The sequence below is a fragment of the Acomys russatus genome, chromosome 18 (assembly GCF_903995435.1).
Source record: "Acomys russatus chromosome 18, mAcoRus1.1, whole genome shotgun sequence".
Lineage (NCBI taxonomy): Eukaryota > Metazoa > Chordata > Mammalia > Rodentia > Muridae > Acomys > Acomys russatus.
Genome location: NC_067154.1, coordinates 7,936,615 through 7,951,103, shown reverse-complemented (window position 1 = coordinate 7,951,103; position 14,489 = coordinate 7,936,615). Strand labels below are relative to the sequence as shown.

Sequence of the window (14,489 nt, the reverse complement as noted above, 5' to 3'; positions counted from 1 at the left end):
CACAAACACGGCCCCAAGGCCAGCATGAATAACCATTATCCTAGCCTGGCTATATTCTTGCTTCTACATTGGACACTGTCATGACTAATGGTAGAATTCCTGCACCCAATGCAGAATGAGCCCAACATTGTGAATCAGTCTCTCACCCTGTCCCTGTTGAGAGGGAGGTGAGGCTAGGGATGGTGATGGCTCTCCGTGGTTGTCAGCGTGACTGTATCTGGAACGAACGACAATCCAGAAATGGAGGGCACATGTGTGAGAGACTCCCTGCTTGGTTTGAAATGGGTGAATCCACTTCTAGCCTGGACTTCTGAGGTGGGAAGACACGCACCCCTTTGATCTGGGTCTTCACACCCGCTGCTGGCAGTCTATATAAGGACCTGGAAGAAGGAAGCGTTTGCTCTTTGCCTGCTTGCCCCCACCTTGCTAGCACTGGCATCGTTGGAGCTTATTTCTTCTGGACTCCAGCACATACTGAAGACCAGCTGAGACATTCAGCCTTGTGAGGCTGAGCAGCTACTGGATTACTGGGCTTTCCAGTCACAGGCCCCTACTGTTGGATTAGTTGGACTGCAGCCTGGAAGTCATTCCAATCACTCATTCATAGAAAGAGATTCATTGTGTAAGTTCTAGAGAACTCTGATTAATACTGACGGGTGGCGTAGCTGTCAAGATTCTGACTTCACAGCCTGGGAGATTCCCAAACTTTAAGGCAGCCGGAAGACCTCACACTGATAAAACAGGGAGATTCCCTAAGTCACCTCTGCCTGGCCTCACCTCACTAACGGCTTTCCTGAGTGGTCTGTTTCCAGAAGAATGGTGGCTGTGAGCCAGAGCAGAGCATGGTCAAAGACCTAAGGCTCAGCTAAGTAAACAATCCTCACTGGCAAAAGCAGACCAACACTTGCGACATTGGGTTCTCAACACCTTACAAAATTCTATCAAAAAACAGTCCAGCAGATTTCAGTATTGAAAAAAGAATCAAAAAGAGCAGAAATCAAAATGTGCTTGACACACAGGTGCCCAACATGGCTTTACTTATTCCTTTGTACCTCTGTTTTCCTGCTTGTGTATTTTTAGAGGTCATGTTTGTTTCCTCTCAACCCTGTAGACCCATGCACTGTCAGCCCAGTGGGAAGGATGGGGACCTGTTCCCTCTTAAAACTTACCAGTAAAAATGACAGTGTTGAGGCTGGATTTCCCCCAGAGCTCCATGAAGTGGACGACGTCCCCAAAGCGGAGGGAAGGATGTCCGGTGAACAGCACACACGGCTGCCTGAAGTCACTGCTGAAGTCTCCATGGATGCTGCGGTAATGCTTCAGCTTATTGGTCTGAATGAGCTAAAAACACAAGAACCCAAGAGCTGTTGGCTCAAGAACCCAGCTGGAAAATACGACAGAAGGCGACAAGCCACAGACTAGGAAAAGACTGTACAAAAGCTGCACCTGCCTGTGGGCTGCTGTCAAAACTGGACAGCCTGGCTTAAGCCAAAGGTCTGCAGAGACAACTCACCAAAGAGGATGCACAGTCGGCAAGTGAGCATCTGAAGATGCTCAGGCACCAGCAGGGAAATGCCAGTCAAAGCAGCAGACGCTGCGTCTTACCCTGTGCAGTGGCCAGAGGCTAGACCCACCACATCTAGTGCTGGTGAGGCTGTGGTAGAGTGCAATCTTCCCTCCTTGCTGGTGGGATGAGAAATGGCACAGCCACCATGGAGGACTTTGTTCTTGTTTATTAAACAAAAGTGCATATTCACTTATAAGAGGGCCCAGAAATCAGGTTCCTTTGGTATTAACTCAAAGGAACTGAAAGCTTAAGACCCACAGATGCGCCACAGATATCTATAGCCGTTTAATTCATGATTGCCAACACTTGAAAACAATGAAAATGTCCTGAAGTTGGTAAATGGATAAACCGGTACACCGAGACAATGGAATAGAGGCTGGAGAGGTGGCTCAGAGGTTAAGAGCACTGGCTGTTCTTCCAAAGGTCCTGAGTTCAATTCCCAGCAACCACATGGTGGCTTCACAACCATCTACAATAAGACCTGGTGCTCTCTACTGGCATGCAGGTGAACATACAGGCAGAATACTGAATAATTAAAAATAAATATTTTAAAAAAGACAATGGAATATTAATTCAGTGCTGAAGAAGCTGAGAAGCTGGGGATGGGTGTACACTAAGCAAAAGATAAAAATATGAAAAGGCCATGTACTGCTTTACTTGAACTATATGGCGTTCTGGGAAAGACAATGCTGTGGAGGCAGCAGTTGTGCCACACAGTCCACATGACTCTGGATGGGCCTCTGAGCATATAGTAAGGCCATCACCCAGAGTTCCTGTGCACTTCTGACAACACCTTCATGTATTATGGTACACAGGAAAAAAGGCATCTACTGTGTTTACGGCTGTGCCAGACACTGCTGTTTTATGAGTAGTGGTATTAGTTGAGAATTCTTTTAACAAAATGTAATAAAAATCAAGAAATAACCTGTCCAATGATAGAACTGCCTAAAGTCACTGTAGTATATTTGCGATACAGGATTGATGATTAGGCAGCAATAACATGGTAATAGCATCGTGAGTCACACAGGGGAGTTCACATGAGATAGCCTCGGTGGGCAAACAAACCATGGAAATCAAATAGTGGCACAGAAACACCCATCAGGTCTGAACATAGAGGAATTTTCCCATCTTGTTAACTACAATGTTATCTTCACTACTGAAAGTTTTCATATGGTCCTAGGAACACTGTTGTCTTTAAAAACATTCCAAATGTTCGATTTTACCAATTAAGACTTGAGAGCCAGATATTGGGGTGAAAGCTTGCTAGCTCAGAGAGTCAGAGAAAACACTCAGCTGACTTTCCTACTCAGCTGATGTCCCAGAAAAAAAAGCCCCTCTCCTTCTCTGTTCTGTCTTAAATACCCTTCAACTCCATGCCCCTCCTTCCTGTGTTTACTTATGTTCGCTCCCTGTCAGCTGGTTGCTTGCTCTGCCTCTTGGCCTGTGGTTAGCTTTATTTAGCTCTTGCTTACAGAAAACTCTTGGGTTAAAGATGTGTGCTAGGGCTGAGGCACACCACAACTAGAAACAGGTTTTTCTGGTTCACAATCTCGAGGTTCACAGTGAACACTCAGTTGGGGAAGGGCTGGCTGCCCAAGCGTTGTGAGGGTCTGAGTGTGGACCCACAGCACCCACAGAGAAGGCTGCTGTGCCTGTGTGTCCACTGCTGGGAAGGTGCGCTCAGGAGGCTCGAGAACCAGCCTGGCTGAATGGATAAGCTCCAGGTTCAGTAAGAGAACCTGTTTCAAAAAAATAGGGTGTGTGTGTGTGTGTGTGTGTGTGTGTGTGTGTGTTGGGGGGGAAATTAAGGTTGATAACTGATGCACACACACATGAACACATATGCAAATAATTTAAAATTTAAAGAAAATTTACATAGGTGATTGACTAGGAAGAACATTTTTTAAAAACCCCGCTTATTTTTATTTTGTGTGTGTGTTTGCCTGCATATATGGAGTCAGAACCCTTGGAAGTGGAGTTAAAGATGGTGTAAGCCACCGTGTAGGTACTAGGAATTGAACCTGGGTCCTTTGGAAAAGCATTTTGAGCATTTAACCACTGAACCATCTCTCCAGCCCCTAGAAAGAACATTTTGATAATAGATTTGTGCCTAAAAAGCTGTGAGTAGATATTAGAACAAAAGTCCCTTGTATAGATTACAACAGAAGTAGGGGGTGAACTGTCCAGATTTGTGGTAATATAATGTATTAATTAGAAGAAGCAAATAAATTGTGAGCCGGAGTACTTTCCTTCTTTCTTTCATTTTTTTAAAACAAGGTTTCACTGTGTAGCTCTGGCTGGCCTGGAACTCAGAGATTCACCTGTCTCTGCCTCCCAAGTGCTGGGATTAAAGGTGTGCAGCACCAAGCTTAGCCCCTGTCATCTGTGTGTGTGTGGTTTATGACTTTTTCTGGAGCCCAGGCTGGCCTGGAACTCACTACCTGTCTGCCTCTGCCGTGCCAGGTTTGTAGGTGTGCACTGTGAAGCCTCCGTGTTTTAGGCATAAAGACCACCATCCCAAGCCATGCCGTCGTCCACATTCCTTTGTTCCCTGCTCACCCGCTCCATTTTCTTACCTCTGCATGCGGGAAAGGCGGTTCTGGGAGATACACTTTACTCTGTTTGTTGTGACAAAGCCTTTAAAGAAGACACAGTGAGGCGTTAGGCAGTGCACTGGGAATCTACTGCCATCTAGTGGCAGCAGCACAAACACTAAATATTCAAGTTCTTTTAAAGCTTCCTTGCACTGACTGAATAAAAGCTCATGAAGACTGCTGACTCTTGCAAGCAGTTTTTCTAAAGAGCAAAACAAAACAAAAAAAAAACAAAAACAAAAACAAAAACAAAAAAAAATAAAAAACAAAACAAAAAACAAAAAAAACCAAAACTACTTGTATGGAATGAGCTTAGATTTATTTTTAAAAAAACTGGAGAGTACAATTATCATGTCCCCAGTGTTAACTACTTACACAACTGTAACACATCCTGCACCCCGCTCCTATGTACCCCAGGGTGGCCTGAAACTCACAAGTGCTGGTGTGACAGCTCTGCACTGCTAGGCCTAGGTGAGTACATTAGACACTCAGGCTTGGGAGCTATGATTATTATAACTTTTGCTTTTTGCTTGCTAGACAAGAACCCTGCCACTGCTCTACGCCCTAAACTTGATCTGGATGTCACCCATTTCCCACTCACGGTCCTTTTCCTGTTCTAGGATCCAGCCTGAGACACCATGTGACATTTAGCAGTGTTTTAGGGGAAAAGCACCTGCCTTTTCTGTGACATGGCGTTCTGCTGATACACAGCCTATTCCATCAGAGTAACACTGCTCACCCCAATTACAAGGGAACTAGATGGGAGGATCTGAATTTGAGGTTAGACTAGGTTACACAGTAACCCTGTGACAAACAAAATAAATAAAACAAAAGACCCTTACAACTGGCTAATCAATGGGTAGTGACCAAGTTCATCAATACACATCCAAGCATACACACCACACTGTATATTTTAGGATCTCTCTACACACACACACACACACACACACACACACACACACACACACACTGTACTTTCTTAAGACAGGGTTTCTCTGCATCACCTAGATGTCCTGAAACTCGCTGTGTAGACTAGGCTGGACTCGAACTTAAGAGATCTGCCTGCTGCCTCTGGAGTTCTGGGATTTGCCACACCACCTGGCTTGGAAACTTTCTTTTAAAGAACCCTGTCAAAATATTGTAAAAACAAGGGGTTCAGGGGTAAGATTTTATACTAAGTCCCTACAATGTATTGAGTTTTTCCTTTCCATAGTTTTCTTTAACAGTCCTTAAAAACAAAAAACAAACAAACAAAAAAAAACCAAACCAAAACAAAAACTCACTTCTTTTTGGAAGACAAAACAAGGAAGGCACTGTTAGAGAGCCACCTTATACACCTGAGCGGACACTAGCTCTGGCCTCATTTTAGCCTCAGGAGTGAGTCGGCAATGAAAAAGGACCACAGTGTGAACGGGGGCTGGGAACCCCAGGAAAGCACTTGTGGCCAGCCTACTAAGAGCTTTGCCCTCCCCTCAGTTCTAGAATCTTCATGTGGGCACACAGATAGGGACTTCTATACCCTGCTGAGAGGGTTGGGTGTTTTTTTCTTCTGGGGGGGCTGCAGCTGCTGGACTTTGGGTCTGTGAGTCTGTAATAACCCCCTTGAGGCAAATGCCACCACATCTGACTCTATTATTACTTTTTTGTGTTCTCTCTCTCTGTCTTTTTTCATTTACTTATTTTTCTGTATGGGTGTTTGGCTCACATGTATGTTTGTGTGCCACATGTGTGCAGTGTCTGCAGAGGCCGAGAAGGGCCTGGGATCCCTTGGAATTGGAGTTACAGACAATTGTAAGCTGCATGTGGGTCCTGGGAACTGAACCTAGGTCCTCTGGAAAAGTACTGTTAAGCACTGAGCCAGTCACCATCCCACCCTATCGCCACCATATTTTCAGGTTTGATAAATGTACATGCCCACAAGTGACATTAACACGGGGACAAAGAGGTGAAAGGTATATGGCAACTCTGTTATCGTGCCTTTCTGTAAATCTAAAATTATTCTAAAATACAAGTTTAGTACTTAAACAAACAGAAAAGAAATTCAAGATAAAATTAAAAAAGAAGTATGAAAACGGGAAGAACCGCTAGGGAATGCTAACAAAATATCTTTAGTACATACACAGAGTTCAACTGCACAGGACAGATATAAAACCTTTAAGAAGTAAATGGGCAAAAAGGAATAATTTACATAAAAATCTCTCTGGCAAGTAGTTTAAGTGTCAGATAATGAACATTAAAAAATATTTCTATCATTTATTCCAGTAACTCCACTTTTAGTAACTTACCTAAGGTAAATGCTATCATTTTATATATATAAAATATTATCAATTTAAGATGTATCCCTAAAAGGGAAAGCCCTGCCAGCTAATAACAAGATAATAAGCTAATTACACAGAAGCAGTGATGTAAAAGGAGATGGTTCTGTAACCATGTCTTCTCATGTCTCTGAGACAAGGTCTGGCCTTGAACCTGTCTCCTCCTGCCTCAGCCTCCTGTGTCCTGGGAATACAAGCACGACTTCTAGCATATACAAGATTTCTTAATGGCTTAATATAATTAAATGTTTTCTGCTAGACACACACTGTAACTACTGAGCAGCAACTGTTTTAGGAAAACAAACCCACAGAAAGACCCTATAGCACTCTCATCCCAGGGTGCTGCGCTATGGCCATACTTGCAGCCACAGACCTGGGGAGGCAGCCACACTGTCTACTGGGCCCACAGGGATGGACCCAGGAGTGTATTGCAATATTTTTATTGGGAATCTGGATTAAGACAAATTCCTAACATGTTGAATCAATCTGCAAGTGATGTTTAGGGTTTCCTAGTGGGAGAAGATACCCTGGTGTAAAGGATAAAAATGAGTAAGGACCAACCACAAGGAATAGTCCAACTAACTAAGATGAGCAGTGGCAATTCAGGAAGAAGCCCATAATTCAATGGGAAGGAAAAACACATACCAAAGCCAGGGGTGGGGTCAGAGATATGACAGAGTAATATAAAAATTTTGTTTTCAGCGACAAACTTAGTAAATGGTTTGCCTCTTTGGTCACCGTACTACTAAAAATGGTTGGGCATACTCTATTGTGTGTCTCATGGCTCATGAACATTTACAGGTAATAGGTACATTGTAACAGTTAACACCTACCCTCATCTCCCTCTTTTTAGCCAAGGGAGTTAGACTCTTAAGTCCATGTACATGATCAGGGCTCAGTAACCTCATGATGTACAGCTATGTGTCTGCTCTAGGATTGGATCAAGTTCCTGACATAATAATAAAACATGACTTTGATAAGCAGGCTATGGAAATAAAAATCTAGCATTTCTTATGAAATATAGTTAATTATGACAATGTGAGCTTGGGACTGAAGACCTTAACTTCTCTTTGCAGTAGTTAGGAAAACAAGCAATAATTTTTTGAGAACAGGCTAATTTAAGCCTCTCTCATCTTCTTTTAGTACCTATGCTTCTAAACTCTGTGTAAGGATTAGACTTTCAGTAGTTTAGTCTTTTGATCGCGCGCGCGCGCACACACACACACACACACACACACACACACACACAGTCTCAAGTGCTTTAAGAAATCACAATTATTTTCATTCTTACTAACTGAATATACTGAGGTAGAACTTGAGACAGGACACTGACATACCACTCAGCAAAAATCTGGGAAAACTCGAGTGAACTGTTGGCCACTGGGGAGATGAAGTAGAAGGGGACGTTGGAGAGGCCGGCAGAGTCAATGTATTGATACAAGCACTCCAGGAGGTCATAGATCACTCCTGAAGGGTAGCAGGGGACCAACACGTTTCCTCCATTCCGAACTGTCAGAGCTAGAAAAGTTGAGGAGAAAGAAGGCGGAACCAAAAGGACAGTGTTAGAAAGTGTGAATGCAACCTTTAAAGCAGCAGTTACTTCCTTCTGTTTTCCTATGCCTGATTTACTCACCTTTGAGACACGTCTTGTTATGTAGCTTTTGTCAGGTCAAAAGGAAAACTCCAGTTCCCCAAATGCAAAAGGCAGTCCAAATACCCAGAAATGAGCTCAGCCTGGACTACAGCAGATTTGGGGTGGTTAGATAAAACCTAGTGTTCCTCAGGAACTCGTGAAAGCAGTTCCATCAGCCAGAAGGAGCCAATTCCCTTACCTGCTGCAGAAGGGACATATACTATCTGTGGCATCAGGCTCCTTTAGTGTCACAAGTACCTATTTACACATTTCAGAGTCCATGCTGGTAGCATCCTAGCCCCTCTCACCTCTTCCCTACCCTAAACTTCCTCCAGTCACAGGCTTCCCTTCCTGTCCTCTCAGCCACTCTGTCTCTCTGTGTGTCTCTGTCTGTCTCTGTCTCTGTGTCTGTCTGTCTGTCTGCCTGCCTGCCTGCCCCCCCCTCTCTGTGTGTGTGTCTGTCTGTCTCTGTCCAAACCTTCCTGTTCCAGCCTGTTCTGATGACCCCTATGCCTTTACGCCCATCTATCTCCTTTGAGAGGAGCACACGTCAGTGCAGTGCAGGCTGAAGGCGGATGTTCTCATCACTGTCTAACTTAAGCCCCTGAGAAGACTGGGTTTTATTTTGTTTGTTCTTTATTTTATTTTTTAAGACAGGGTTTCTCTGTGTAGCCTTGATTGTCCTGGACTTGCTTTGTAGTCCAGGCTGGCCTCGAACTCACAGATCTACCTGCCTCTGCCTCCCGAGTGCTGGGATTAAAGACATGCACCACCACGCCCGGCTGACAGTGAGGGTTTCAGTAACTGCAGTGAACTTGAGCTTCAGGCAGCTCCTTTTCTTTAAATCCTATTTCAAAATTTCAAGATGTCTCTGCTCAGTCTCTCATCATGGCTGAGTGATCCACAAAGAAATAAAATGTTTTTCCATTTGAGTCCTTTTCATCACACTTTTTCTCACTAGTAGTTGTCTGTAAGAAGCTATCTCTTATTTCAAACACTTTGAACCACTTACAGGATGTGGAATTAATCATGACTTATGGGCTGTAGTGTATTGAAAATATGAATGGCTGAAAAACTAAGTCAAGTCTGCTTTTGCTTCATTTATAAAACAACGGGAGGGGGTGGCTTTGGGTGTTGGATCTGAAGTCTGCTGCCATGAGCCCTCCCAATCCCTGCTGGGATGGACAGATCTCCTGCAGGCTGTGAACTGCCACTACAGCACGAGATGAGGGAAGATGTCAGAGAGCCTGGCTCTAGTCTGCTTCTGCCCGACACAAGGCAGGGTCACAAAGCTGCCACCGCAACCTGCTGGGCCTCAGTTTCCTCATTAGTTATGTGAGAGGAGAGAGTGAGTCTGTGCTTTTCCAGCCTTAGCTTACATGAAAATCACCAAGGGAACATGCTGAATATGCAGCTTTCCTGCCCAGCCTAGTAGATTCAAGTTTGCATTCTTATTAGGTCACCTCGATGATCTTGAGGAGAGGGGCTAGTGGACCCCCGTCTGGCAGTGCATTAGGTGTTGGGTTTCCCCAAATCTAGAGTTCCTTGAGTCAGTGATTCTAGATTATTAACAAATACACAAAACTCAGATTCCATCTGAGACCAGTCCAACTACTTTTGCACAGTAAGAATAAATTATCTTTGGCTTTATATCAGCAAAGAATAAAACCAGAGTATGATTAGTAGCAAAGGTCAGGAGATTTCAAACAACAACGGTGCCTTCCATGCAAGTAGACAGACCTTCCTGGAGCCAGAGCAATACCACTTAAAGATGCAGGGAGGTGCAGGCCAGCTCCTCAGCTCCTCTTGGGTAGCTAGCTCAGACGTAGTGTTTTGTGCCTCCTGATTATATGTGGCAGCCAGAGGGCCAAAATGATGGTGCTCAGAAGCAGGGACTTGAAGAGGAGGCAGTTACACTTAGATTAGGTCATGGAGGTAGAGACCCCGTGATGAGAATGGGGCCTCCGTAAGAAGGGGAGCAGAAACAGCCTCCTTTGTTTCATGTGAAGATACAAGAAAAGGGTGGCCACCTGAATCTTGGGGTTCCCAGTCTCAAGACTGTGAGACAAATGCTCACTGCCTAGGCCACTTGACTGTTAGGTCCACAGGAAATTTCCAATTTCCCAAATTTCAGAAGGCAGTCCATATATCCAGAACCTGGACCACAGTATTCCTCCGGAACTTGTGAGGCTGGTTCCCATCTACCCCAAACAGAGTCACTTCACTTCCCTTTAGCACACCAGAGCCCACGCTGGCCTCTACACTCCCTCAGAAGTATCACAGGCACCTCGTATCCATTTAAAAGTCCATGGTAGCACCCTAGCCCCTCTCACTTCCTCCTCTACCCTAACCCTCCAGCTTCCCTCCCCTCCCCACAGCTAATTATGCTCCTTACAACCCTGCCCCCTCTCTCTTGCCCTCTCTTTGTTCCCAATTCTCTCACTGTGTTTTCTCTGTTCTCTTTTCCTACTATTCTCTCCTCTCTTGCAGAACGTTTTGGCCAGATCTAGTCTGCAAGTCACATTCAGTCTACTTTCTCTTTCTCCTCTGGACTCTTCCAGAAGTCCCTGGCTGTTCTTTTTCCTATATCTACAATAAAAACTGTTCCCTTAACCATACCATCAGGTGGTCATGTTGTCAGGTTTTTATACACCAAAGATGATATTTTGTTATAGCAGCCTGCACATACAAAGTAGGCGGCCAGCCTACTTCCTAAAATTGAGACAGGATTGTAAGATTTCATTGACAATCTAACCTAAAGGAAAATAAACATCTTCAAGGCAGAAAACGCCTCAGAGGGCTCTTAATTTATTTTTTTCCCCCAAAGAGGAAAAAAAAAAAAAAAAAAAAAAAAAAAAGCAATCAAATATTAGTAGGAACAATTCCATGCACCCATCTTTTCACTGCTATAAATTCCAAGTGTCAGTCATTTCTGTGCTGGTATTAGCAAAGCAAAGTGAAGGGGTGTGACTCTTTGGCTGTTACCTACAAGGATGTTTCCCCTGCCAAACCCACCACAGTGAGGGGCTAACCCACACACCTGGGCGAGAATGCTAGCCATCTGTTCTAGAAATGACCAACAGTTCTGATGCATGGCAGGACAACTCTCAGCAAACCTTCAGGTTACATTCTTTGAGAGTGGCTCTGGTGGACAACAGTTCATTTTGAGGAGGAAGCTAAGGGGTGGAAGTAAATGACAGCAGAGGCTTCAAAGAGACGCTAGAGGGCGGGGCTGGAGGGACGGGCAGGCCCTCAAAGAGAACTTAACCTAGGGTGCAGAACCCAAGTCCAGTGCTGAGGGGCCGCTTACCGAGGTTGCTGCAGAACTCGCCCACCATTCCGTCGGGATTGGCCGTGGGGATCTGTGTGAGCCCTGTGAGAACCAGAACGTCGCTGTTTTTGAGAGAAGCCTGGTCCATGGGCTGAAAGACAAAAGAAAGCTCTAATTAATTACTAATTAACAACTGACAAGCAGCAAAGGGACAAGAGTAAGTGTGGCTCTTGCTGTGGCTAGTCCAGCAGCAAGTTCTTCCACAGTGGTGACTTAGCAAATCCATGGAGTGAGCGACAGTTCTGTCATGACTGCCTGGCCTCACATCATATGCAACTTCACCGAACCAGACATTTAAGATCACCATTTCCCTATCTACTTTGTTTTCAACCACAGAAAAGGCTTTCTATTTCTACAGTGCTTCCCTCTTCAGAACGCCATGCACAGATCAGATTCACCTGTAGGGTGCGCTAGACAAGGACTGCTGAGCTCACTCTCATAGTTACTGACTGGTTCCAAGGTAGGGCCTAGGGATCTGCATTTCTAGCAAGTTCCCAGGGAATGCTCCTTGTTGGAAGTTCCTGTGAGAGGAACAAATGACTTTAGAACTCATGGAATGTTAGCACGACCAGCGGCAGAGCCCTGAGGACATCGTGTTGCTACAGGGCGTCACTCTGCTTGTTGCCTTCATGGTCACCACGTCCCTCATAATCTATGAGCTGTCTGAAAACTCTAAGGTGGCTTCCAGCCCGTCTCTGAGAGGTATCACTGGTACCTAAAATAACAGTGCTTGATCTTCTTCAAGCGCTGCTGCTGGAGCAGATTAATGACTCATCCCCCACCCTCAGAAAGGACTTCGAGATGTAGATTGTTAGTAACGCCAGTCCTCAGAAAAAAATTGGAGACGGAGATTGTTAATAAAGTTAGGTTGTTCTTGCTGACGGCCTTGACATAGAAAATCTTAAGGAACAATGTGAAGTTCAGAAAGGCACACTCTTTTTCATTTTTTGGTTTTTGAGACAGGGTTTCTCTGTGCAGCCTTTGTTATCCTGGACTCGCTTTGTAGACCAGGCTGGGCTCGAACTCACAGCGATCCGCCTGCCTCTGCCTCTGTTGGGATTAAAGGTGTGCACTACCACGCCTGGTTGAAAGGCGCACTCTTTTTTTTTTTTTTTTGGTTTTTCGAGACAGGGTTTCTCTGTGTAGCCTTGGCCGTCCTGGACTCACTTTGTAGACCAGGCTGGCCTCGAACTCACAGTGATCCGCCTGCCTCCCGAGTGCTGGGATTAAAAGCGTGTGCCACCGCGTCCGGCTCAAAAGGCACACTCTTAACAGTGGAGCTGGGGATTTTTGAGGCCAGAGAACAAGAACAATGGCAGCCTAACTAGCACTAACTAGCCTAACTAGCTCTAACTAGCACTAACTAGCCTAACTAGCTCTAGCTAGCCTAACTAGCACTAACTAGCCTACCTAGCACTGGCTGACGTGACTCTCTTGCTAGGCTGCTGACCGAGGTGATGACTAATTTCTTGTACCCATTTTTGCCCACAGCTTCTTGATATGATGTAATAAAAACTGTTATTGGGTAGATGTGTACCCTGAGGATTTAAAGTAGAAATGGATGTTTTTATATAAAAATTCAGATTCGTGATTTTAAAAAGATTTTTGTAAGATCACTTTTTAACATTAAAAGTAAGATAATTGACCCTTTCTTTGTAACTGCAAATTGCAGCCTGCCAGTAAAGAGAACTGGTGGAGAAATTTCCTTGCTTGCTTATAGTTTGTTAATCTATTGCTTAGTTACGAATGTACGTGGGTTCATGGAAACAATTTGTTTTCTACGTAATTTGCACTACATAAAATGTTTATTCATGTAAAGGTATTGGGGAATATACTGCTTTTTCAAAATCATTCACTAGAAGAAAAACAGAATGTAATCACACTGGAATTTCTGTACTTCTTGAAAGATGGTAAGTTGGGGGAGAAAAAATAAAGTTGTTGGAGCTTGTTGAAGCTTGCTTCATCCACCAAATGTGTGTGTGTGTGTGTGTGTGTGTGTGTGTGTGTGTGTGTGTGTGTGTGTGTGTGTTCCCTCACCCTTTTCACTGGCTCTGGCGAGTCAAGCTTTGCTTCCTCAGAGAAAAGTCTGCTGAGTGACCAATTGCTGATTCTATGCCCAGCCTCAGTTTACCCTGACCTGCTGAAGCTGGTCTTTGACACTGGACGTAAGTCACTGCATTATCAGAATAACTGAAGTGTAGGAGACAAGCAGGTATTATGGGAAGACAGAGGTGAGGTGATTTACCTATGTATCAAGGGTGGAGGAGCCAGAAAGAACATGGGGCTAGAAACCTATGTGCATTCCCAACTCCACCCTCAGACCCTTAGCAAGCTTGGAGCCACGTTCCCTATGAGATGGGATGGTCCTAATCTGCTTTCTTTAGTTGACTCTTTCGAGTCCCTGGGCCTCACACACTCTATCTGCTTGTGAACTGGCACATGACAATGACTGCTTCATGAAGTTGGCATTTGTTTTTACCCAGCATGACTTAAACTGTGATTATTTTCAGAGCATTTAAAAAGATTCTGCTTTTCTGCACAAATTAGGATTTGATTGGAAACGAAGGTGCAAGAACTGAGAGGCTGGAGAGTCCACAGATGTTTTCATCCTGTGACTATCTGTCCTGAAAAGCCTCGGGCCACGCATTTTACGAAGAAGTCTCATTCCTCCTTTTGGTGCCATAGGTACGCCCCTCAGCAAAGAAAGAGCATCCGAGCAGAGTAGCCCAGCAGAGCCCCAGATCTGGATTGTCACCTTTGAGTGCCCGCCGTACCTCTTGAGAGAGTCTCCTTTAATACTGAGTATTGATGTATGGAGACATGGGCTTCATTATTTACTAAATAACAAGGTATGGTCCTGTTATAAACTGTTTCATCACCCAGAAGAAACTCTCTCCCCCAGAAGAAACTCCTTTAGCTGGGCACAGACAGCCCGGTGTTGAACACGCAGTATGTGCCTGCCTTTTTCCTCTCCACAGAGAGCTATTGATGTGTCTTAACAGCCTTTTCCCTTCTTGGGCAGAACATCTCAGACCCACGCCTGTGTACA

The 14,489-nt window shown here is 44.6% G+C and overlaps 1 protein-coding gene across 1 annotated transcript in view; it reads right to left on the bottom strand.

The window, feature by feature from the left end:
- Positions 1 to 14,489, bottom strand: part of Ints9 (integrator complex subunit 9) — an 84,422-nt gene that overhangs the window by 8,730 nt on the left and 61,203 nt on the right. Inside the window, exons 9-12 of the mRNA XM_051160714.1 lie at positions 11,420 to 11,531; positions 7,814 to 7,994; positions 4,144 to 4,204; positions 1,170 to 1,341 (exon numbers count right to left, since the gene is read on the bottom strand). Of these exons, the coding sequence (XP_051016671.1) occupies positions 1,170 to 1,341; positions 4,144 to 4,204; positions 7,814 to 7,994; positions 11,420 to 11,531 (526 nt within the window). The remainder of the gene's footprint in view (positions 1 to 1,169; positions 1,342 to 4,143; positions 4,205 to 7,813; positions 7,995 to 11,419; positions 11,532 to 14,489) is intronic.